The sequence below is a fragment of the Salvia hispanica genome, chromosome 3 (genome assembly GCF_029641045.1).
Source record: "Salvia hispanica isolate PSC_SH4W2 chromosome 3, Shi_PSC_v1, whole genome shotgun sequence".
NCBI lineage: Eukaryota > Viridiplantae > Streptophyta > Magnoliopsida > Lamiales > Lamiaceae > Salvia > Salvia hispanica.
In genome coordinates, this window is record NC_142694.1 from 42665119 (window position 1) to 42688921 (window position 23803).

The 23803-nt window shown below is 31.8% G+C and overlaps 2 protein-coding genes across 2 annotated transcripts; both read right to left on the reverse strand.

Moving 5' to 3' along the window:
• Positions 1 to 2618: 2618 nt before the first annotated feature.
• Positions 2619 to 7787, reverse strand: LOC125210085 (potassium transporter 26-like). The gene is made up of 6 exons (XM_048109663.2): positions 7665 to 7787; positions 6892 to 7333; positions 4763 to 4813; positions 4400 to 4660; positions 4247 to 4299; positions 2619 to 3953 (listed from the first exon to the last, which is right to left on the reverse strand). The coding sequence occupies exons 1-6, from the start codon at positions 7785 to 7787 to the stop codon at positions 2763 to 2765; spliced, it is 2121 nt and encodes a 706-aa protein (XP_047965620.2). The 3' UTR covers positions 2619 to 2762.
• Positions 7788 to 19072: 11285 nt separating this feature from the next.
• On the reverse strand, positions 19073 to 20411 carry LOC125212203 (ethylene-responsive transcription factor CRF4-like). Its single transcript, XM_048112297.2, has one exon. The coding sequence runs from the start codon at positions 20294 to 20296 to the stop codon at positions 19271 to 19273; it is 1026 nt and encodes a 341-aa protein (XP_047968254.2). The 5' UTR covers positions 20297 to 20411; the 3' UTR covers positions 19073 to 19270.
• Positions 20412 to 23803: the final 3392 nt, after the last annotated feature.

Sequence of the window (23803 nt, forward strand, 5' to 3'; positions counted from 1 at the left end):
CAAATAATAGCATTATTGGCATGTATAATTAATATTAATTGTGTCCAATTAATGGTTGCATTATTAGTTTTCAAGAAAGAATTACAAACACTTGGATATTAAAAGATTATGATACTGTAAATCAAGAAGATGTCTGTCTAATTGAAGGTGTAGTATGTTTTTTATGGTGATATATGTGCATGTATAGTTAGTTATCATAAAAACGTATACCCTCTATCCCAAGGTAGTTGGGTCGTTTCTTTTCTTTTACCCATTTTGCAAAATTAATACTCCATCCGTTTCTCCATAGTTGAGTCATTTTACTATTTCGGAAAGTTTCTTCATAGTTGAGTCATTTCCATATTTGGTAACTTTTTTCTCTTTCTTACTTTACTTTCTCTTACTTTATCCTCTCTGCTTTATTCACTTTATACTTTATTCTCTCTACTTTTTCCTCTCTCTTATTTTTTTATCTATTTATTTAACACACCCAACATTCATTTCTAAAACTCCGTGCTCAAAAGTTCTGCCTCAACTATAGTGAAACAGAGGGAGTACTTATAAAATAATTAAAGTGAAGAGAAAGTAAAGTAAGAGAGAATAATATAAAGAAGAAGACTTCTTTACATTATTCTCTTTTACTTTATTCTCTCCCCACTCACTATAACTATATTTATACTATCATTTTTGTAAAATGAGTGCAGAAAAGAAACGACTCAACTACCTTGGAACGGGAGGAGTATCTTTTAAGGACACAAAAATTGAGATGCAATTACTAGCGTTTGAAATTTTTTAAAAATATTCATAATTTAGGATGCATAAGAAAACGTCCCTAAATTAATGATAAATTATCTTAATCTTTTCTTTTATAGAACACTTCTATCTGTGTCTCATAATTTAAATTGGGACACCAACAAACAATAAAACACTTTATTTGAAAAGATTACAAATTGCCGTCCTAATATCATTAAAAAATATTCTTAGCCGTTCTTTTTGTTGCAGGGACTCCATGTTCACTTTTATATTTTATGGAAATGGTCCTGAAATATATCAAACCACACATGAGATATGATCATAGTCAACTATACATTTTTATATGCTAAACCTTAAGCAAAGGGATGATGTCAATTATACATATGTTTAAAGAGCTGTTCTCACTTCCACTTAATGAGTGACACGACATCTAATTAGCACTTAATTACCTAATTAACACTTTATTTCATAAATTGCTATCGTAATTAGTGCTAGCGAATTGTGACATGCGATCGTAATTGTGACATGAGTTTCCCTATATTATAGGAATTGTGACATGCGATCTTATTAATTATATATTAATTCAGATATTTTTTCGATAAATTATGAAAAAGGGATTTTGAAACAAAACTTAAATGGACGCAACCGCACGCATAGAAAAAATTTAGTTCACTGTTATTTTTGGTTTTATTTATTTAGTAGTACCTTTAAAGAAAAGAACAACTTGCGCCATAATACTGTATAGGATAAATTTGGTTATTCAAAATTAAATTGATCGAAGATTATTTGAGAATATGTTCAAAGTTATTGGAGACTCATGAATCAAGATGCGCAAGTCAATGCTCAACTATAATATTGTCATGACATTTGTTAAGTAGAGATTGTAAATCAATACTAATAATTATAATATGATTGAATATTAAAATTTGCAATTGAAATTTAGACTGCGAATCAAAACCCACAGATATTAGAGTAACTTCAAAAATCAAACTAGTTTAGTTGAAGTCTTAATCATATTTATTTAATACTGTTCAAGATATTTAATGATCTTTGGAATGAAACTATTTCTGCCTATTACTTAATACTGAAAAAAACAATTAAATAGATAATTGTGCTGTCTAATTCCTTTTAATTTTATTTATTATTCTCTACGTTATATAACTAAATTATGTATTGATGTATCGTCAAAAGAGTTAATTTTCGGCCACACAATTAATTCAATTATACACTGCATAATAATAATGTCTTTATTGATATACTATATCCTTCGACACCGATTTCGACTGATAGTCTGATATTTCAATTTTTCGACCAACAAATTTTTAGGGAATGTGACTATACATCAAGAAGATGGACGTTTAATTTATCATGACTCATGAGTGTACATATATAGATTAGTTGAGGAAATTAACGTTTAAAGGTTAAATTGGAAAGAGACTATAAAGCACGAGAGAATAAATTTTTTTGCCAAAAGAAAACGACTCAACTTCCTATCCGAAAGCGAATACAAGTCACCTACTAGTGAGAAACCCTAAACTGCACTGATAATTTAACATTATTGACTTATATTTTGAAGAAAAAAATATACTTATATGTGATTCATCATGTAATATAAGCATTACGTCTTAACTTTATTGATAGTGGGACGAAAAATATATATTTGCTTGGGCTGCTTTGGTTATATTAAAATCAAGCAAATAAACGGATCCAGTTATAAAAATGTTGATCCAAATGATTAGGTCCGGCCCATCTTCTTTATCGTTATCAGCCCACTTTTCTTTTGAGGTATCGACCCACTAAAAAAATCAAAATTGACACTACAATTAAGCTAAGAGTAAAAAATATTGAAAATTAGTCATTCCTTTTGCTGAAAATTTATTTCTGAATTAAAAAAATATAAAAAAATAAAAATTCTTCCTTCAATCCACAATAAAAGTCACACTTTGCCATTTTAGTACATCACACAATAAGAGTCATACTTCATTTTTATCATAAATGGTAAGTACACTTTTTGGTCCACAAGTCTGGCTTCAGATTTCATAAACCATTCCGACTTGCACAGTCGCTTGGGACGGGTTTTGAAGCGTGGAAAACGCGGGCCTACTGTTCTTCTGTAGAAACATGTACAGGTAATCTATGGTGAACCGTGCAAGCATCCCGCTCTTCTCATTCGCCTTGAGAATAGTCCTTCCGGTCACAAACACGACCCCTCTCTTCACCGCGCTCTCAATCCTCTCCACCTCGTTGGGGTCATCGATCACCTCAACGAGCTTCGCCACGATCGAGTCAGCATATTCCGCCCCATCCATATCCTCCGCATCCTTATACCCGACCCGAATCAAACACCGGTACACCCCTTGCCCCCCTAGCCTCCCCACATGGAGACGCTCTGCGGGCCCCACGGTTATGACCGGCACAGTCATGATGGTGACAAACACAACGATCTCACGTGCCGAATTCGCGTGAAGGATGTATTGTCGGATTATTGGAGGGACACCGTACACGAAATCCGTATAGAAAAAGCAAACACCTGGAGTCCGACAGAAGCCGGTCTCGGAAAAAATCTCGTCCATCTCTGCTACGCTCATACCGTTTTCGGCCTCGTACATGGCCTTCTTGCTCCTTCCGTACGTCCACGACACCATCACAGCCATGAAGAGGGCTGAGATGGCGAACGGGACCCAGCCCCCTTCCGGAATCTTCTGAAGCAACGACGCCATCATCGCCCCCTCGATTAAAGCGTACGGAACAAAGAACAAAAGCACGAAGGCCGAGTGCATTTTCCAGATCACCAGCATCACGAGGCTCGTGAGGGACGTGGTTATGATCATCACCCATATCACCACGACACCATAAGCATTAGCTAGCTCGACTCCGCCTTTGAATCCGACAACGAGCCCAACGGTGAGGATCATGAGAATGTAGTTGATCTCAGGGGAGTAGACCTGGCCCTGGTGCTTGGATGATGTGTGGACTATGGTGACCCTCGGGAAGCAGTCGAGCTCGAGCGACTGCTTCACGATGGAGAAACATGCGGAGATCATAGATTGGCTCGAGACAACCGCGGCTAGTGTGGAGATAACGAACATCGTCCAGTAAACAGGATTGGGAATAGAGCTGTAGTAGGCGTCCACGATGTTTTCAGGGTGCTTTGTTAGGTAAGCCGTTTGGCCCGCGTATGTCACTATCAACGACGGAAAAACCACGAAAGAGAAGCCCAACTACAGGGAGAAACCATTCATTAGATGATTGGTAACTAAGCATGGATATGATATACTCCCTCCATCCCTTAAATATTGTCACAGTTTGACTAGGCACGAGTTTTAAGAAATGTAATGAAAAGTGGGTTGAAAAAGTTGGTAGGATGTGGGTTATACTTTTAAAGTATTAGTTTTATAATAAAATGTGACAGAGAAATGTCAGTGGAATGTGGGGTCCACTACTAAAAATGATAAAAAAGTGAAATGTGACAAATTTTAGGGACGGAGGGAGTACGTATATGGTTGTTACTAACCTGGATACCCCTTTTGTTGAAGTGCCCCAAATCTGCATACATGGCCTCAGCTCCTATTAAAATAAATAACAAAATATGATAAGAAAACATATTTTAGATTACATAGCTCCAAAATAGATGAGTTATCAGCTCTACTAAACTGGCCCTACGCACCTGTGATGCCCAAGAAAACGGCTCCGAGGAGATCCCAAGCGGTCTTGGTGTTGGCCATGAAGAATTGGACAATGTAGTGTGGTGAGATAGCTTTGAGGATGAATGGATTATACTTGATGATGTTGTAAACTCCAATTGAGACATTGGTAGCAAACCAAATTAACATTATTGGAGAGAATAGGACGCTGACTTTGTTGGTCCCATAACCTTGGAACAGAAACAGGGCTACTAAAAGAACTATAGATATCCACACTACATGTTCTAAAAGCCAACAAAAAAAAATTCATCAAGAACATATGTATGCAATTTCAAAAAATGTTATGAAGATAAAGTTTAGTTGGAAAAAAAATGCTTTCCACAAACCTTGTGTGATCTTAGAAGAGCGCGATTGAATTCCTTGGAGGGCTGAAAGAACTGCAGTTTGTGATAAATAATTGCAAACATGAGAATCAAACCTAAACTAAAAACAATTTAATTCAATTTAATTTTTATGTTAATTTGGGTAAATACTATAGATCCCATACTAATTACATTTTTACAACCTTCTAAATTTAGAGTGTTATTTTGTTGAAAATTTATAATCCAATAAATTATAACCCAATTAGCCCACAATCTGAGTAGGGCTGACACGAAACCCGATGGACTGACGCGATGAGTTGGACCTAGGTGCAACTATTATATATTGTTCTATGTGTTTGACACCTAATTTGTCACATAACAGAAATAACTAAACAAAAAAATAACCTTCAATTTACATACTTATACTATATTATATTTTTATTAATATAATAATAGATAATAAATAAATTTGAAAATTCAAATTCTGAAATATTATAATTCTAAAACATGTTTTAAAATTTTTGAAAATATATTTATGTTTTACTTTATTTATGCTACTCTTAAATTAGTTTACTCATGTTTGAGTTTAAGCGTACATCGCAAAATTATCTTAATCTCCTATTAATATGACTAATTTTCATCATTATATATCGAATGATCACATGTTAAGTTTGTCAATAGCAATCCAATTAACCTAATTGGCTAGTTCGAAACTCGAACATTTACTTTTATGGCCCAATATAGTTATAACTCGATAAAAATCACAAATCAATTAGCAGGTCGCACCCGATTAGTCTGCAACTGCCCTAAACTCACTGGATTGATGTGATTAACACATCCCTACGAATGACTTGAACAAGTGTAACAAAAATATCATTTCCTTCAATTATCAGCGACATAAAGATGAAAAAAAAAAAAGACAAATCCTTTTGGTCTCTTCACTTTGAAAGTCACGAGTTAATCCCATATAATTTTGTGGTGTCCACTCTCATCTAGAGAAATCGAGGGATATGACATTTTGTCACACTCAAAATAGTGAATGGCTTTGATATTGTTAGTAGTGGAGGACATATTTAAGAAAAAAACAAATAGTTAAAGCATTTGATATTATTAGTAGTGAGGACATATTTGAGGAAAGAACAAATAGTTAAAGCTTTGATATTACACATTTAAGAAAAAAAACAAATAGTTAAAGCCTTTGATATTATCACTAGGTTAGGTCACAACCGTGACATATTTGTGAAAAAAACAAATAATTAAGGATTTGAAGTATAGGGATGTAATTAAATGATAACTAGCCTAATGTGATAACTTTGATAACTCGCCAATCCAGTACATAAAAAATGTCAAAATGTATAATGATATGAGGGGTCATGTTAAGATGAAAACCAGCTTAATGTGATAACTGTGATAGCTCAATATCTTGATATATTAAAAATGTCAACACAACGACTGAGTATGCCAACTAAGTCTTTATGTTGATATTTTGTGTTGACATTTAAATATAAATATACAAATGTAAACACAAAGACATAGTTGACATATCCATGTCATTGATGACATTTTTTATATATTAATTGACGAGTTATCCAAACTATCACATTAAGCTAGTTATTACTCCATCCATCTCACAATAGAAGTCACATTTGGTGTGGTCACGGGTTTTAAGATATGTAACGAATAGTGGGTTGGAAAATTAGTGAAATATTGGGTCTACTTTATTATATTGGTTTTGTAATAGATGTGTGTGAAGTGGGTTAGTGGAATGTAAGACGTACTTACCATTTAAGGTAAAAGTGAAATGTGTCTTTTATTGTGGGATGGACTGAAATGACAAAATGTAACTTTTATTGTGGGACTGAGGGAGTATTTGATTACATCCCATGACATGAATATGTCAACTATGTCTTTGTGTTGACCATTGTATATTTATATTTAAATAAATGTCAAAACACAAATGCACAATTGACACACTCATGTCATTGGCATTTTTAATATACTGAGTTGACGAGTTATCACGTTTATCACATTAAACTAGTTATCATCCTAACACGACCCTGTATAGTTTAAACCGCTAATTTCTCATATTATATTTTCAATTTAAGGCTTTATACTAAAGTGAAATGCAACGGATGAATATGATAATGAGTTACCACAAGTGGCCGGAGTAAGAGCTCCATCTCCAATAACCATGCAAGTTCCCAAGAGCACTATAATAGTGAGAAAATTCTGAGCACGAGTGCTCCTCTCAAGAAAGCCCTTAGCCCTAGTCGAAGAAGGGGTTCTCGAATCCACTCTGGCGTTGCGAATGGTGAAGTTGGTCGTAAAATTAATATGACGCCGAATATATGAGTAGAGAGCAAAGGTTCCACCCTCTCCATGATCGTTTGCATGCATCACGATGAACACGTATTTGATCAACACTAACAAGGTCAGAGTCCATATAATAAGGCTCAGGGTTCCCAAAAGGTCGTCTTCACATAGACTAGTGAATTTTGTCGCGGAGAATACATTCACCGGAGAAGTTCCCAAGTCTCCATACACTACTCCAAGTGATTGGTAAGCTAATACAATGTTCTCCCACTTTGAATATACCTAACCACAAAAAAAGAGAACTTTATTATAACACTCCTTTCGTCCCACATAAGATGACACATTTTTTGTTTTAGTTTGTCCCAAATAAGATTACACATTTCCTTTTTTAGAAACTTTCTCTTTCCAATTAATACACTCAACCACTTTTTCTTACTCTTATTAAAATATTCATCTTTCTTTCTCTCTCTATTTTAATACTTACACACACATTTTCTTTCTCCAATTAAACACATTAACAAATAACTTCTAAATCTCATGTCAGCTAAGAAATGTGTCATCTTAGTCGGGACGGAGGGAATAGTTTAAGAAAGTAAAAATTAATTAGAAATACCTTTTCTCTTTGAGGAGGCTGAGGAGTTGTAGTGAAGAGGTCTTCACCACCACCACCGTTGCTGCCGCTGCCGTTTTCGAGGTCAGATTTCATGATGCAGTTGTTTGGTGCATTATCTACCATCTTCTTCTTGAGGTGACACAAATGTCAGATGATCCTCTAAATTTCTTGATCCCTTTACTTTCATTTATTTAGTGTCAAAAGGGTAAATTTTTGTCCACACACTTCACTCAATTATAGAGTGATGACATTATTGGCATATACCCCAATTGTGACTGACCCAATTAATTGTTGTATTATACTTTTTCAAAAAGAATTTCGAAACCGATTTTGAATGATAGTCTGATGTCTCAATTTATCCGACCAACAAATTTATGTATGGGGAATGAGACTGTACATCAACAAAGCAGGCGTCGAATATATGAGTGTATGTAGTAGTAGCATAATCAATTTAGCCTATAAGAGTATACGATTTTGGTCGGACACGGATTTTAATAGTACATAATTGGTAAAGTCCAAAGAGATAGAAAGAAAAAAAATTAAAATATTATTAGAGGAGAATGAATCACACCTCATTAAAGATAAAAAGAAAAAGTAATTGAAGTATACTCTTGTGAGATAGATGGAGTATTTTGTAAAAATGGCGTGACGATATACGAGAAACCCCAAACTGCACTAGTATGATTTATATTATTTTAATAATTTAACATTATTGACTTATATTCTGAAAAAAAAAGTACTTTATTGTTATTCATCATGTATAATATATTTCGTCTTAATTTTGTTGATTGTGGCACTATAAGTATTTATTTGCTTGGGCTATTCTTGGTTATACTCAAAAACATATACTCATACAAACAAACGGATCAAGTTATAAAAATGTTGCTCTAAATAAATTAGACGTGGCCCATCTTCTTTATTTTTATCAGCCCACTTCCTTTTGATGTATCGACCCACTAAAAAAATCAAAATTTGACACCACAAATAGAAAATATTGAAAATCTAAATCATCAACAACAATTAACCAATTTTGTTTTTGTTTTTTTTTAAGTCCATTCTTGAGATCTCTTCTCTAACAAAAAAGAGTTGTTTCGACTTTTAACGTGATTATAATTACTTAAAATTAACTTTTTATTTATTCATTTTTTTTTTTTTGCCATTCAGGGATAAAAGTACGAAGCAGACATGCTAAAAAGGGCTTCATATTTTAAGCCACAATTTACGTACGTCGACAAACTAAAGTTTCTACTTTAATTTGTCGAACCATTTATTGGACTAGATTTATTATTTTAAACATTTGATTGATTATGAGATTATAACGGTGAGAAGTTGACAAAAACTTGAGCGATTTCAGCAAAAAGAATGTTGCAAAAGCTAAAGTCGTATATTTCCACAGCTTTTGACTTCACTAAATCACAAAGCACACCATGTTGAGACACACACTGTTGGAATTGTTAGCTGTGTACACATAGGATATGAACTTAATTATTTAATTAATAATATTGAATTAGTAAATTATTAATAATAAAGTTCATGCACTTATAAAGGCATATATGGTCATGAAATGTATTAGCTAACTAGCTAGGCTATCCGAGTTTTACAAAACAACAGTTTCAGGCTACAAATTATCAACCGTAATCCTCAATTTTTTCGGTATACGTTAACCACTTAACCTATAGGGCCAGTTGAGTTCTGAAACATTACATACTTTTTTCACTAGTTTATTCATTTTCTTAATAATTCTATATTTATAACAAACACATGCCTTATCAATCAATTCATGCATTTCTACTAATTTAATTAATGGAGTAATTTTTATTTTTTCATCTAAATGTGCTATATTAAATTGAGAAAAAAAATTAAAACTTTATGATTTAGTATTTCAATTTTATAGGTTAATTGTCATATCACAACTTGACCAAATTTCGTTATTATATCTTGTCTGAATAGTAATGAAAAAATTCCTAATAATTATGATAATATACTTTTGTTAATGGTCCACATAAAGCATTACCAATCAAGATGGAAAGCCCATTAATAATACTACTTTTACAAAAATATTTAACGCAATCAAAACATTCCTATATTGGCGGCTGCCTTTTTGTCTTCTAAGCTATGCCTTTTTCGACAATACTTTCTTACATTCTGCTCAATTTTATCAATTATAATAAACATTACATTTTACAATAGCAGTGCCTTATTTTTATGTATAAAATATTATTCAGTGCTCCTATCTACAACTAAATCTTTGACTTATATTTCACGGAAAATATCAAAGTTACAAGTTGAAAGGAAAAGTAATTTTGGCCTGAAAAAGATGGTTTCAGTTGGTATAATTGTGGTCAAATAAATTTTATGTTTGCCACCGACTGGCAGATGTCCACGTATTACTTTTCTTGACGATCATATAAGATACTAGTATAATTGTACCAAAACCTAAATACTTGCGAACAAATTCAGATTTCATAAATTTTTAATTAATTCTGAATGTTGCACATACGATTTTTTTCGATGATCATATAAGATAGTATAATTGTACCAAAACGTTTTGACTTGGATAATTGAGAACAAATCAAGATTTCATGATTTTTCAACTAATTTCAAAAGTTGCACATATTATTTTTTTCGACAATCTTATAAGATAGTACGATTGTACCAAAACTTTCTACAGTAGATAATCGCGAACAAAACCAGACTTCATGCTTTTTCCATTAATTTTTAAAGTTGCACGACAGACCATAATTTCACAAAAAATTCATGATTTTTTTCAGCAATTTCCCCTTATAATAAATTATGATTATTATGATTATCGTGGGAGTTTGAGATGTTGGCAATAAAAGTTATAATCATACTTTGTAAATTCAGTTGTTGCTTAGCCAAATTAACTAAGTCGGACATATATATATCAAGTTAAATAATGTGTAGATGAGACAAATTATTTCTCAAATTATATTTCCCACACAAGAGTAGATTACCAATCAATCAATTACACATAAATATTTGATGAGATAAAATAAAAATATAGAGCGTGAGCAACGCAAATGGGGAGACATGGTCGAGCCCACTCAAAATATATGGTGATATAAAACCATGTGACAAACTATGATTTGTACTGATTTTTAATATTATGATTAGCAATAAATATGAAACAGCCATTCTCACACGCTTCACGTTCCGGCTTCAGTCAATCGATTATGCACTTTCAAAAAGCGCTCTTCGCTTTCCACGTGTTTTTTTTTGTTTTTGTTTCGTAAAAAGCGTGTTTGTTTGGAGATAATTATGAAATTGGCGTCAATTTTAAATGTGGTGACTAATCACATAAAGTTTTTCCATTCATGTGTTCTATTTGGAACTTTGCACGATGTTTAATTATATCTATTAGTACTTTTTTGCAATTGGGAGTTTTACAATGAATGTATCATAATATTTTATGTGTAGAGGAGTAAAAGAGTTATATAGTTTGATTTCATTTACAGTGTTGAATATGTGACTAGATCGGTCTATTTATTAAAGTGTATTTTTCCCACGTCACTACTTGAAATCATGTCAATTTAGATTAGGCTACTCATTAATTTCTAATTAATGATGACATCACGCAATAAATCAAACTCTGAAGAAAATATTTTCAATTATTAAGACTCAAAAATAAAAATAAATATAATGCTTTCATATTTGAAATAGCTATTGTTTACTTTTTTTTGTTTTCATATACAACATGTCAAAAAAATAGCTTCCTTTCATCAAAATAGTGTAGCAAGTGATCCACATATTTTTCATAGTCATAGTCCAAATCTAAGAATTATATCGACTAGATTCACCTAATCTAATATGATGAAAAAGGACGACCTCCACATGTGACATAATCTAAATCATGTTCATATATGAAGACTTCAGTAAATAAGTTTAGTGTACTCTAATCCATGTAGGTGCTTTAGAAATTCATCCGCAAAGTTTGACTTCTTATAACATAGACTAATTGTTATAGACGAATAATAATTTTGTAATTGTATATCTTATAACCTACATGTCACCATTTTATTCAGTATTTTAAAGTCACATTTCTTATACTCTCTTCGTCCACGAAAAATAGTCTTATTTTACTATTTTTGAGTGTCCATTAAAAACAGTCTCATTTCAAAAATAGAAACTTTCTTTCGGACTTTATCCATTTTTTTCTCCTATCCTTTTAACTTTATCAATTTTCATCTCCTACTTTATCTACTTTATGATATTTTTTTTCCTTCTCTCTTACTTTACTAATTTCTTTTTAAAGCTTGTGTCATACACGAATGAGACTATATTTCATAGATGGAGGAAGTATAACATCAAGGAAATTCAAGGCATGAAGGAAATCAACAGTCTGAAAGTAACTTCATTTGAAATAGTATTTCAAATGGTCCACGAGATGACGTAAAACATGAAAGTCATAGCTTCTTGTCAAACTTCTAAAAAGGAATTCCCAATTCATTGAGAAAGCATATCTTCAGGTAAACGGAAAACCATTATTAATCTTTCGAAATAGAATGGCTGACCCCGTCCATTTGTTTGACCTCTCGTTTCCTGGTCTTGAAAGTTTTCTTTTGGTGGTTTTAGCCCCCCGGTGTTGTGATGTCCTAATTATAAATTGCTTTAGGGGTCGGACGTTCATTAGTTGTTAATTTTGTTGTACATGTTGTTGCGTTTTCTGTTGGACTCGCCGCAGCTATAGGCTAGAGCATGTGTTTCTCTCATCAAAAAAATCTTTCAAAATAGAAGAAGACACACCATCCGGTCTCTTAACTGATTAAGGTGCGTTTGTTGTTGTTAAATCCTAATTATATTTAATAAAATTCGAACTAGAGAATAATAAACTCTAATTTAAGAATGGTGAATCCTGATTTAAAAGATATTTAAGCACATTTATAATACATTAAAACGTGGCCATTAATATGTGTGGGCGCAATACTGATTTTTCTTCAAAAATCGACAGTACATTAGTTACAAGCTAGCTTCATGAAATTAACACAAACCAAGAAATTGTGAAAAACCCTAATTGCTTTGGGTCTAAATTAAAGTCTTGAAGTATTTGGACATATTATGTCTGAAAATAAAGTATGCTCTTTCTAAATTCATTAGTACGTGCCAAAAGTTTTTTTCTATGTGAACTGAATTAGGACACTAACTCAAATATATTATTTTTATAGTATATCACATTACTCTTAATTTGAAAATTACCCTATTATGAATGACCATATTAGTATTGCTATTATTATATTCATCATATAGCTTTTCCCAAGTTAGATATGAGCATATGAAAAGGGCAATTTGATAATTTTTGATGAGCACAAGGAAGTGTGTGCCTTGAGTTGGGATTTCGAGAGCAAAGTTATAGAAATACGTAAGTAGGGGAGTGTTATATTGCTAACTCAATGCTTAGTTGCTAACTACAATTTAATAATAGCCATTAAATATTCAAATTAAAGGCCTAGATCATCAACCACGAAATGTCAATACGATCAACAAAAAACGTCAATAAGACTATAGGATTAATTCTAATAAAAATCAATAGGGGTATTAATGTCAAGTTAGTTATAACTAACTTTTAAAAGAAATCCTAAAACTTTAAATTCATATAACATATATCAAATTAAAGATAATTTTATAAGAATTCCAACGATATACTACATGCATATGTTCCGACGTCAAAATTTGAAAAAAAATTGAATATTTTTTTTTGAATTTTCGTATTTTTGCCGAACAGATTTATGTCAATACACCTTACATAATATGTCAATATTATGCTTGTAAAGTGTCAATATGAAATTGTGTTGACATTATTATGTCTTTGTGTTGATATATTTCATACACTGCTACAGTATTTATGCTTCGTCTGCCTGCTATTAATAATAGACGACACGAGTTTTAATACAAAATTAATATATTTTTTATTAAAATAATATTAATGAGAAAGGTAGTTCACCTCATTAGCTAAAAACATTATCAAAGATAAAACATGCTAATATTTGTGGACAGAGAAATATATATTTCTACTAGTTTCTCTTTATAGATGACCTAACAACAACCGAGTATTCTATATCAAGTATCTCAACTTCAAATCTCATTAAAATATTATAGTTCGTGTCGGCCAATAGAGAGAGAAAATTAAAAGAGAAAAGGTATCATAAATCTATTGGTTTCTAAGGTGGTTAAAATTTCGATGTTTATATAGGACCCAAGTTGGGTCGGTGTCGTGACACATGTACAAGTGGACATCTATGTGTTCTACGAGTATTATATAATTAAACACCATAAATTTGAAACTTAATATTCGAAGACATGATTCAAATAAAATACTAAAAGGTAATTTGCACACAAATTAAGGTCAAACAATTTGGAAAAAAGCCCATTTCTTAATATATTTTTAACACAAGTAATTTGTAAATTGTAATCTATTTCTTAGAAATATTTCTAGAGAAAAAAAAAAGTTATTGCTCTTATTATAGCCTAAGCTAGATAGGCATGCCCCCAATAATTAATTTTTTTTTCAATGTGCCAAATGAACCTTTAATATTATTTTTTGTAAATGTTCCAAATGTAGATTTATAATCGTGTATGAAGAGAATATATTTTTCTAATATTATTATTTAACAAATGAATCTCTCCCATATTAGAGCTTTAACCTTATATAACTAATTCATAGTATCTCTTTTCTTTCTATTTTATTTGTTTTAAGATTAACATAAAAAAATATGATGAAATAATAAGACTTGAAAATCCCACAATATTATCATGAATGGACCAAAATATATTTGTATGATTGAATTGCACAATATCTTTATCCAAAAGGAGGTAACATATCACGTGATGAAGAACATCATGACCGAACCACATTAAATTAAAATTGACATTAGTCGAATTATTTACACTCGGTAGTAGAAAGTACACTCAAATAATAAAACTTACAATAACTACTTAGAGCAAATGATTGCAGCATGATTTTACCCAATCTTGTTGTCGACATCTTCACTGTGCTTCGACATAAATCAACGCACCATATTTTGACAGATGTAATAATCTCTTAAGCCCAGTGCACACTTTCTGAGTTTCTGTTGCCTGTGGAAACCGTTTTTATTTTTCATTAAATTTATAATAATTTTATTTTTCATTATTTAACGAATATTCAGTGGTTACTCTTTCTATATGGAGTAATCATTTATAGTCCATTATTAATTGGTTCGAATTGACTTGACTCAAATTTTTTTAAAAAATTCAATAAAAAATAAATTAAATAAGTTAGTGAAATTTGAATCATACTTTATATATATACTATTTACGTACTAATAAAAGGTGAATATGACGAATTAGTAATTGTCAATTAGTCATGGACGGACCAATTAAACGGTGAAAAAGGGAATAGATAAAATAAAATATGATGTGTAAACCAATATCTGAAATACAAGTCTGAAAACAAGATACTACACTAGATAATGTTTTTTGTTTTGTTTGATAAATAGCCTAGTATGTTTTGTGTTGTTTTTTTCTTAAGGTAACCTCCTAATCATTCATGATATTGCAAGGCCTTTCGTGTATCTTTATCTATCCTATAAATAAATGAGTTTGAAAGATGAGAAAAACACATAAACATCAAAGCATTATTTTTTCTGTAGCTCACTACATATCCGTGTATGCATTTTAGGAATATTGTATTGCTCGATTCTCAACTCGATGTCAAATTCTATCAAATTCATTGGGCGCCTACGAGTTTGAGGTGTTAATTTCTACTGAATATAATAAGGAAAGTCGTTTCACCTTCATAGACGTAACCCGTGAGCAATAACCGATTCGTTTCTCATCTTATAGAATGAGGAATACCTCAATTCCATATAAAGAAGACAATAGTTTAGTTTGGTGCAATATTTATTACTTTTATTATTGTTACTATCTCCGTCCCTGAAAATTTGTCCCATTTTTTCATTTCCGTCTGTCCCCTAAAATTTGGATCTCATATTCCACTAACGCATTCCTACTCACATTTTATTATAAAACTAATATATAAAAGTAGGACCCACAATCTACTAATTTTAAAATCCGTGTCGGGTTAAAGTGAGATAAATTTTGGGGGACGGAGGTAGTATTATTTAGTTTTAATTTGGAATAGTGATAGAGCGATAGTATACTTGGCCAGTATAGAGCCACGGCAGCGCCGCCGTTACAGTGTAATGCATCGAAATGTGGCAGGAAGATTGATAAATACTACACCAAACTTTGTACAAAATATAATGATTTATAAATTTGTCTTTTCTTATACTATATCTTCTTGCAGAAACAAAAAACCAAAAATGAAAATGAAAGAGCTTTCTTTCTGGATAATAGTTTTCGGGTAAAGCTTTCACCAATATTATTGCAATATTTATTCCTTCATATTGTCCCCATTGAATTTCGAAATATGAACCCAGAATATCTCTGTGGTCCTAGAACTTCGGAATACTGATATGTATCCTACTTTAAATTTCCTTCATTTTTGGGCAAATTCATATATACTATTTCATTAATTATGGATCAGGTAGAATTTATATCTCGGTTTTAATAGGATTTAATTAAACAATGTGAGTATTTTATATTTTATACTCCATTAAATTAAAAATTATACTAAAATTTGATTTTCAAAATTTGAAAAATAAATCTAATTAGTCTAGATTTTTAAAATTTATACTGGAGTAGTTTTAAAAAATATATTCACATGTATTAACAATTTGTGAGCATTATTCTTATTTAATCCATGTTTAATAACATTTATTTTATTTTATATAGTATTTAGTTTCATTCTAATATTATTAAACATTCAAATCTTGAACTATAATTTTATTCAATTATTAATGTTATACCAAAAATGAATTTATTGTTTTTAATTAATTTGTAGATTTAATGACACAAATAGTAAATTTGAGGAATTAGAATAGAAATAAATGTATGAAACAAACTAAGCATCACCAGAGTAGCATAAACGAGAACAATGCTCACATAAAATCTGCGCAATATCATTTTTATATTTATCTCATAAATTCATAATTGCATTCATCTTGCTTTTCCTTTAGAATATGTTGATGCAAATTTAGATAAACATTAACTTTTCACTCTTTTCTTTTATATGTAAAATAGATTGTATGCTAATCATGTGAGTGACACTTGCTGCCAATCCACTAGACAAATTTCTTCCTTAACTCCCCACAATTCACATCAATTTAATTCAATATAAACATCATAAAATAGTGTACGTCATTTTCAATATTATCCATTATCCGATTATATCTTGTGTATATTCTTCAATGTGACTGCTGCCTATCAAACATATGTATATATATACTGTTACATCATCCAATATTATACTAGTAGTATTTGTTAGCAATTACATTAAGACACTAGTAACACACTGATACTATCACATATTCTTTCACATTAGTTGTAGTAAGTAGATTTAGCAGAGCATAGACTAAAGTATCAAGTATACAATCAACAAAATTCAAACTATAAATATTGACTATCTATAGAGAAATTAGCTCCATGATTAATTGAATGTAGCTTTTACCCAAAATGTGAATTAAATTTGTGGTGAAGAATCTAGAGGCCTCCATCACCTCTTTACAACTCACGACTCATGTCATATTCCACTCAAAACATCATAAAAATTGACCATATGCTAATTTTCTTCCTCTGTTTCTGGGACAAGATCCGATACATCGACCCCACCTCCCCAAAAAATGAAAAAATTAGATCAATATAGAAAATATCACTTCTCTGTATAGCTATTTTAGAAAAAAAATAAACATGCGTTACAAAATGGTTTCGATTGCAATCGGCTTATAAAAAGACTTACCTAAACCCCAATGAATTATGTAACAACATTAGTTAGATAGTCCATAAGTGAAAAAAAATTCCTTGATTGGAGTATTAATTTAGGGACCCAAAATCTTTAACTATGATTGGACTCGAGTATACATTCATACTCACAATTTACACAAGATATTGGTATTGCATGCCTAGATTAAAATATTTGATGCCCACTTCATACTGCTAATAATGTTTGTAGTACACAATATTAATTTTAATATAAAAGCAAAATTGTTATAATATTGTTATTATCAAATAAGACACACTTTATTAGAAAGAAAAACTTATAACAATACTCCTTAGTTGATTACTAACTTTTGATACTCGACAGACGAAATAGTACTTTCTGGGTTAATTGTCTATAAAATTATGAAGTATAATCAAATTCTAGTTTGTCCTTCATCTTTCAAAATTTGAATGACAAATGACAAAGTTTCAAAATTCGTCAATACTCCCCTGATAATTTTTTTTCCCAGAGAAATGTAATGCTAAGTTGTTGCACATGTATAAAATTTTTGATAATGTTTATGAATAATGAGTGTGTAAAAATGTTACAACGTGGATGACAACACATCATTTTGAGCATACAAAACTAAATATATAAAAAAATAGTAAAATACAACAAATTTGATCAAATAAAATAATTAAATTTTTTTGAAACTTCATAATATGTCATTTAAATTTTTAAAAAAATGAATAAACCAGAACGTTACAAAAGTCATAATTTTATAGTCCAGTACCCTACTTTTTTTTTTTCTGATTGTATCAGTTTCAAAATTAATGTCATCTGAAATTGTTAGATACCTTTATTAATATCTAGAGTCGTGTTGCTATTTCGCTTCTATAATTAAATTAATTGACTTAAATTAAATTAAATGCATGCAGCAACCGATTTGAATTACGAAATCGTCAACGCCTTTTCAAATCATTCATACAGTTATGTAACGAACAGTTGCGAAAAAAAAGTGTCAAGACATAATCATTAGGGTAGTGGTGTTTGTACCTATCGAAATGCGACCTATTCTCACTGCGCGTGATACTTGTTTTCTCACTCTATTACACATACACAATTTAATTCCATTTAATTTGATTTACATAATTATCGTGCACTAACCATGATTACGACCTTTCCTTTTCGCCCTACATAAATTCTATTATTTGAGTGAAATCCAAGTTATTGATATATATGGTCCATCTTCATTATTTTTTTATGAGCCCACAATATCATCAAGCCCTACAAATAATTTAATTCACTTTTCGTTTATTATTATTTAATGTTATTTATGTTGTTAAACCCCTCATTTTTCCTTCGGGAAAGTGCAAAACAATCTGAACCGTTACAAATTTTAATTATATAATAAAATGTTTCTTATTACACCTCTAAAAGAAAATTGTATTATTCTAAACATTTATATATATTATTTGTACATCAAAAATGGAATAACATTAATGCAACCATATATAGTGATTAGTATCATCACAAAAGGAAACTACTAAAACTCTCCAAACACAAAATGAATGGAAAAAATTGCACGTGAATCTTGAGACAAATACTCCATTTTATTGCTTAAACTCACTCATTCCCCAATTTTAATATCAGTAAAACAAATAATTTAGCTACTAACTATAGTTACTATAAAATAAAATAAATAAAATACCAACATTAGCCGAAAAAAAACAAAATTTGCCCATGAATTGGCAATTTTCCGACTATGTTCACACATTTTTTTGAATGATCCTCACAAGTCTTGAAAATAATCTTCGACATCCAGCGAACCGAGTTCTTGAAACGAATCCTTAACGTCTCCGAGCTCCACCTTCTGCTTATAAGCCGCGTCGAGCGACGGAAACTCATCAATCCTCATCGTAAAATCGTCGCAAAAACCCGGGACGTCCCCGAACAACTGGTCCTCTAGAGGGCAAAAGTTGAAAAAATCATCGAGGAACGGAATGTCCATCGACAAATAGTCGAGTACATTACTCGTTTCTCCTTGACACTCCTCCACCTCCGAACCAAAACAAACCGGACCGGTCCGGCTTTGTTCATCAATCAACAAACACGGCGACGGTGACATCTCTTTCTTGACCACTTCATTGACCGGGTTGGACCGGTCCGGTTCGGTTAAGTCACTCGACTGACTACTCAAACCGGCCGGTTCAGTGTAGTCGCTCGAGTGGCTAAACCGGAAAACAGAGACTGGAGAGGTGAGATTGAGCGATTCATCACCGGAGTCATAGCCGGAAACCGACGCCGCCTCTTTAACCGGCGGAGGAGTGAAATTGGTGAGCGCGTCGGGGCCGCGGAGCTTCACGGCAGCGCTGTCGTAGACCATGGCGGCCTCCTCCGCCGTGTCGTAGGTTCCCAGCCAGAGCCTCACTTTCCGGCAAGGGTCTCTTATCTCGGCGGCCCATTTCCCCCACGGCCGCTGCCGCACGCCTCTGAACTTCCTCGCGCCGCCGCCCGCCGCCTGCTTCTGCGGCTTAATCGCCTTGGGAATCGGCTTGAGGATGATTTCGGCGGTTGTTGCTGTCGTTTCCATTCTGATTTCCGTGATGTGTTTCTTGATTCTCTGGCGGCGGAAGACGCCGTCGTCGTCGGAGGAATCGGTGGCGTAGGGATCGGTGACGGAGATTCGGATAGTTTTCGCGGCGGAGCTGGAGCTCCGGTGGTGTTTTCTTGGGTTTTGCGGCGGCGGTTTGATGATTTTTGTGGTGGTTTTTCGGTGCTCTGTGAATTTCGGTGGGTATAAAATTGCTTCCTCCATTGAGAAATTACTCAATTATGCTTTGATTAACATACAAATGAAGAAATGGGAGTTTTTTTTTTAATAAAATGTGACAATAAAAAGGGAGAGATGTGAGAAGATATTTTTAGAGAGAAGAGATTGAAGAGAGTGAGGTTTTATTGAGTGTCAATGAATGGTACTTATAGGATATCTGAGTCTAACGCCAAACACTGCGAAGACCAATTTGTTAATTTTTCAAAATATGGAATTAAATAAAAATTTAATTTGATTCTAAAAAGAATCAATCGGAAAAGTCAGAGGTCGGAGGAGATAACGGTTCCGGCAGAAAAACCGGGTGGCCGCATCCGGCGAGGATGCCGTGCCGACACGTGGACGGGTGGGCCCCGGCCGCGGGTGTTTTTTAACCTCGAAGTACGTGTGGGCGGTCACGTGCCCCCACTTAAATGGTAAATTGCAATTAAAATTTTAACAACGGATGAAAAAGAAAATAGTAAGTGACATTTATTATAACAGAGGAATAGAAGCGGTAAGTTTTTTAAGCACTTGGTAATTAGCTGTTTAATAGTGGGACGGTGCGGTTATTCTTCGCTCTTGATTTTGTATTGTTATTTTTTTAAAAATAAATGGTGTTAAAATAAGTAATTTACAGCTAGGAATAACGTGGCGGGCAACATAGGATTCGACGCCATTTATAATTGGGTTTTGTACGGCCCTTTGGGTTTTACCTTGTTTTCTAGTAATTCCGTTTCTCGAGAAAGTTACCTACCCACGGGCTTAACCGGACGCGTCTACTGCAGTTATAACCGTATTCGGACCGGAATTGCTGGTTTTAGATTCACAGTGCAGTTTTTCCGGGTTGAATTGGAACTGGAGTATCGATTTTATTGGTCCAAATTTTAGGTTAAAATATGTTCTACACACAAAATTTATAAAATTTACTAGTACAATATATTTATATGGATATATAACTACTTTATCAGTCTCTCAGTCTTACTTTAAAAGTATTATTATAATTTTATTCAAATTAAATATTGATCAAAATTAAGTATGAAATAATCGCTGGCATGACACCACTTTATTATTCGATATTATTTTATTGTGTATGGTACGTTTCGAGCATATATTATCATAAGTTCATCTTACACACTCTATCTCTTTCTTAAAGAGCAATTGCATGCCGTCTTTTTCTCCTTGCTGTCTAACTCCAACTTAAGATCCTATTCCAACTGGAACCGGACCGGAATTGCTGGTTTTAGATTCGCGATCTGGGATTGAATTGGAAGCAGTGTATCAGCTTTATTGGTCCTAATTTTAGGTAAAAATATGCTCAACACACGAAATTTATAAAATATGGTAGTAGTATATATTTATATGAATATATAAATACTTTATTTGTCTCTAATTAAGTATCATACTTTAAAAGTATTATTGTGATTTTACGCAAATTGAATATCTATCAAAATAAGTAATAATCGCCGACATGATACCACTTTAACTCGACATTATTTTATTTATGTATAGTATGTTTCGAGCATATATAATCTTAAATTCATCTTATGCACTCTATCTCTTTTTTAAAGTGAAATCACACACCGTCTTTTACTCTTTCATTGTCTAACTCTAACTTACTATCATATATTCATATTTCATAATTTGTTGATAAAGTATTGGAGCCATGTCAATTGTCATGTCAGATTCAATTTTATCCGATTATCAAATTACGAAAACTTTATAATTAATATTTAAGTTTATATATTTATTCATATTATCTAGTATTAATGCATAAACAAACAAAATACCCCATTTACATTAGGTCAATAGTATTCTTGAGTTGCCACATCAAAATAATTTAAGTCTAAAATTTTGTTCAATAATAATATCATACGACAATTTTTTGTATCATTTTGTTATATAGATGTGTCATATTTTTTTATGTAATGAACTCAAAATCATTGTACATTCGTTGGAGTAAAAAATTAGTATACATATAAGAAGACATTAATTTTTTTACCAACTCTTCTATATTTCAACTTGAACGAAGTCAAAACAAGACTAATTATCGCGAACAGGGATTTCTATTTTTTAAACAATTGTAAATTAAATAGTCTGCAAACTACATTAAAGAGTTAAATTATGCTTGAAATACTAGATTAAATGTAATAAGTTCAAACCTATAGAATTTTTTTACGAATATGTATTCTTTGCTGGAACAATTGCTCCATTAATTAGTCAACACAAAAGTAAAGTGATTCCACAATCAAACATACTTATCAGTTATCACTAATGATGATAGGTCGATTAAAATAATATATTTTATTGCGGGATAGTTTAGAAAGTAATTACTATTACTCAATCCATATATAAATTAGCCATGATAAGAAATATATCGCACAAAAAAGGAATTTGTTAAAGTCTAAATTTGAATAGATAAAATTTTCAAGTATGTGGAAGAGGGCCGGTGTGAAAATCCTATCTCCAACACCTAACTATGAAAATAAATTAGGAAACAGCTACACCTTGTGTTATAGTATGTCATTACTGATTCAGTCGTTAACAATTGTGTGGGCACATTAAATTCAATGGACAGATAATTTTAGATGAATAATAATGTGTGTATAAAAGTGGACTATACAATTTCTTATGAATGATAATTTAGGAATCAATTTAATTCAATTATTTATGTTTGTATAATATAATACTAGTATGTGATTGTGCACTGTGTATAAATAACCATTTTTAAAAAATTCGAACCTTCAATGCATCATTATATGATGTAGTAGTATGTGTTTAATTTAGACAAAGTAACCCATTTAAATTATAGGAATGAGAGTGTAAAACATGATAACTTTTCGGTGTAACAGTATGAATATTGAATTGTCTGAAATGTGTACTCTTCGTTTGTTACTATTTTCCACTACATAAATTTTAAGCTAAAATCAGAAAAAATATGAGAGGTGAAAAAAATATTCGAATATTTTTAATTGAAGATAGATAATAAGATAAATACTACTACCTCCGTCCCTGAATATTTGTCTCATTTTTTCATTTTCGCCTGTCCCTCAAAATTTATCCTATTTCACTTTTACTAATTTTGGTAGTGGACCTCATGTTCCACTAACTCATTCCTACTCACATTTTATTATAAAACTAATATATAAAAATAGGACCCACAATCCACTAACTTTTTCAACTAACATTCCACTACATATCTTAAAATCGTGCCGGGTCAAAATGGCACAAATTTTGAGGGACGGAGGTAGTACGAGAGAGGATGAGAGATAAAGTATTGAGAAAAAAAAATTATGAGTCATATTACCAAAAATAAAATGGATTATTTTTTATAGAAATCAAAATATGTAAAAACAGACTATTAATTGGTTGTTGGAGTGAGTATGAAATTTTAATTTCTATAAAAGTTAAATCCAAAACCACTTATTCGTTCGACACAACAATAAAGAATGTAACGTAAACCTTCAATTACGGTTAAATTTTTGCAATTTAGAAATATAAAAAATTGTATCATCT

What these genes read in the sequence shown, in the direction of transcription:
- LOC125212203 (XM_048112297.2), bottom strand. Translation starts at nt 20,296, where the DNA reads ATGGAGGAAGCAATTTTATACCCACCGAAATTCACAGAGCACCGAAAA.
- LOC125210085 (XM_048109663.2), bottom strand. Translation starts at nt 7,787, where the DNA reads ATGGTAGATAATGCACCAAACAACTGCATCATGAAATCTGACCTCGAA. An exon ending in CTCTTCTAAGATCACACAAG is followed by an intron (nt 4,661 to 4,762) that starts GTTTGTGGAAAG and finishes GTTGGCTTTTAG; the next exon opens with AACATGTAGTGTGGATATCT. An exon ending in CGTTTTCTTGGGCATCACAG is followed by an intron (nt 4,300 to 4,399) that starts GTGCGTAGGGCC and finishes TTATTTTAATAG; the next exon opens with GAGCTGAGGCCATGTATGCA.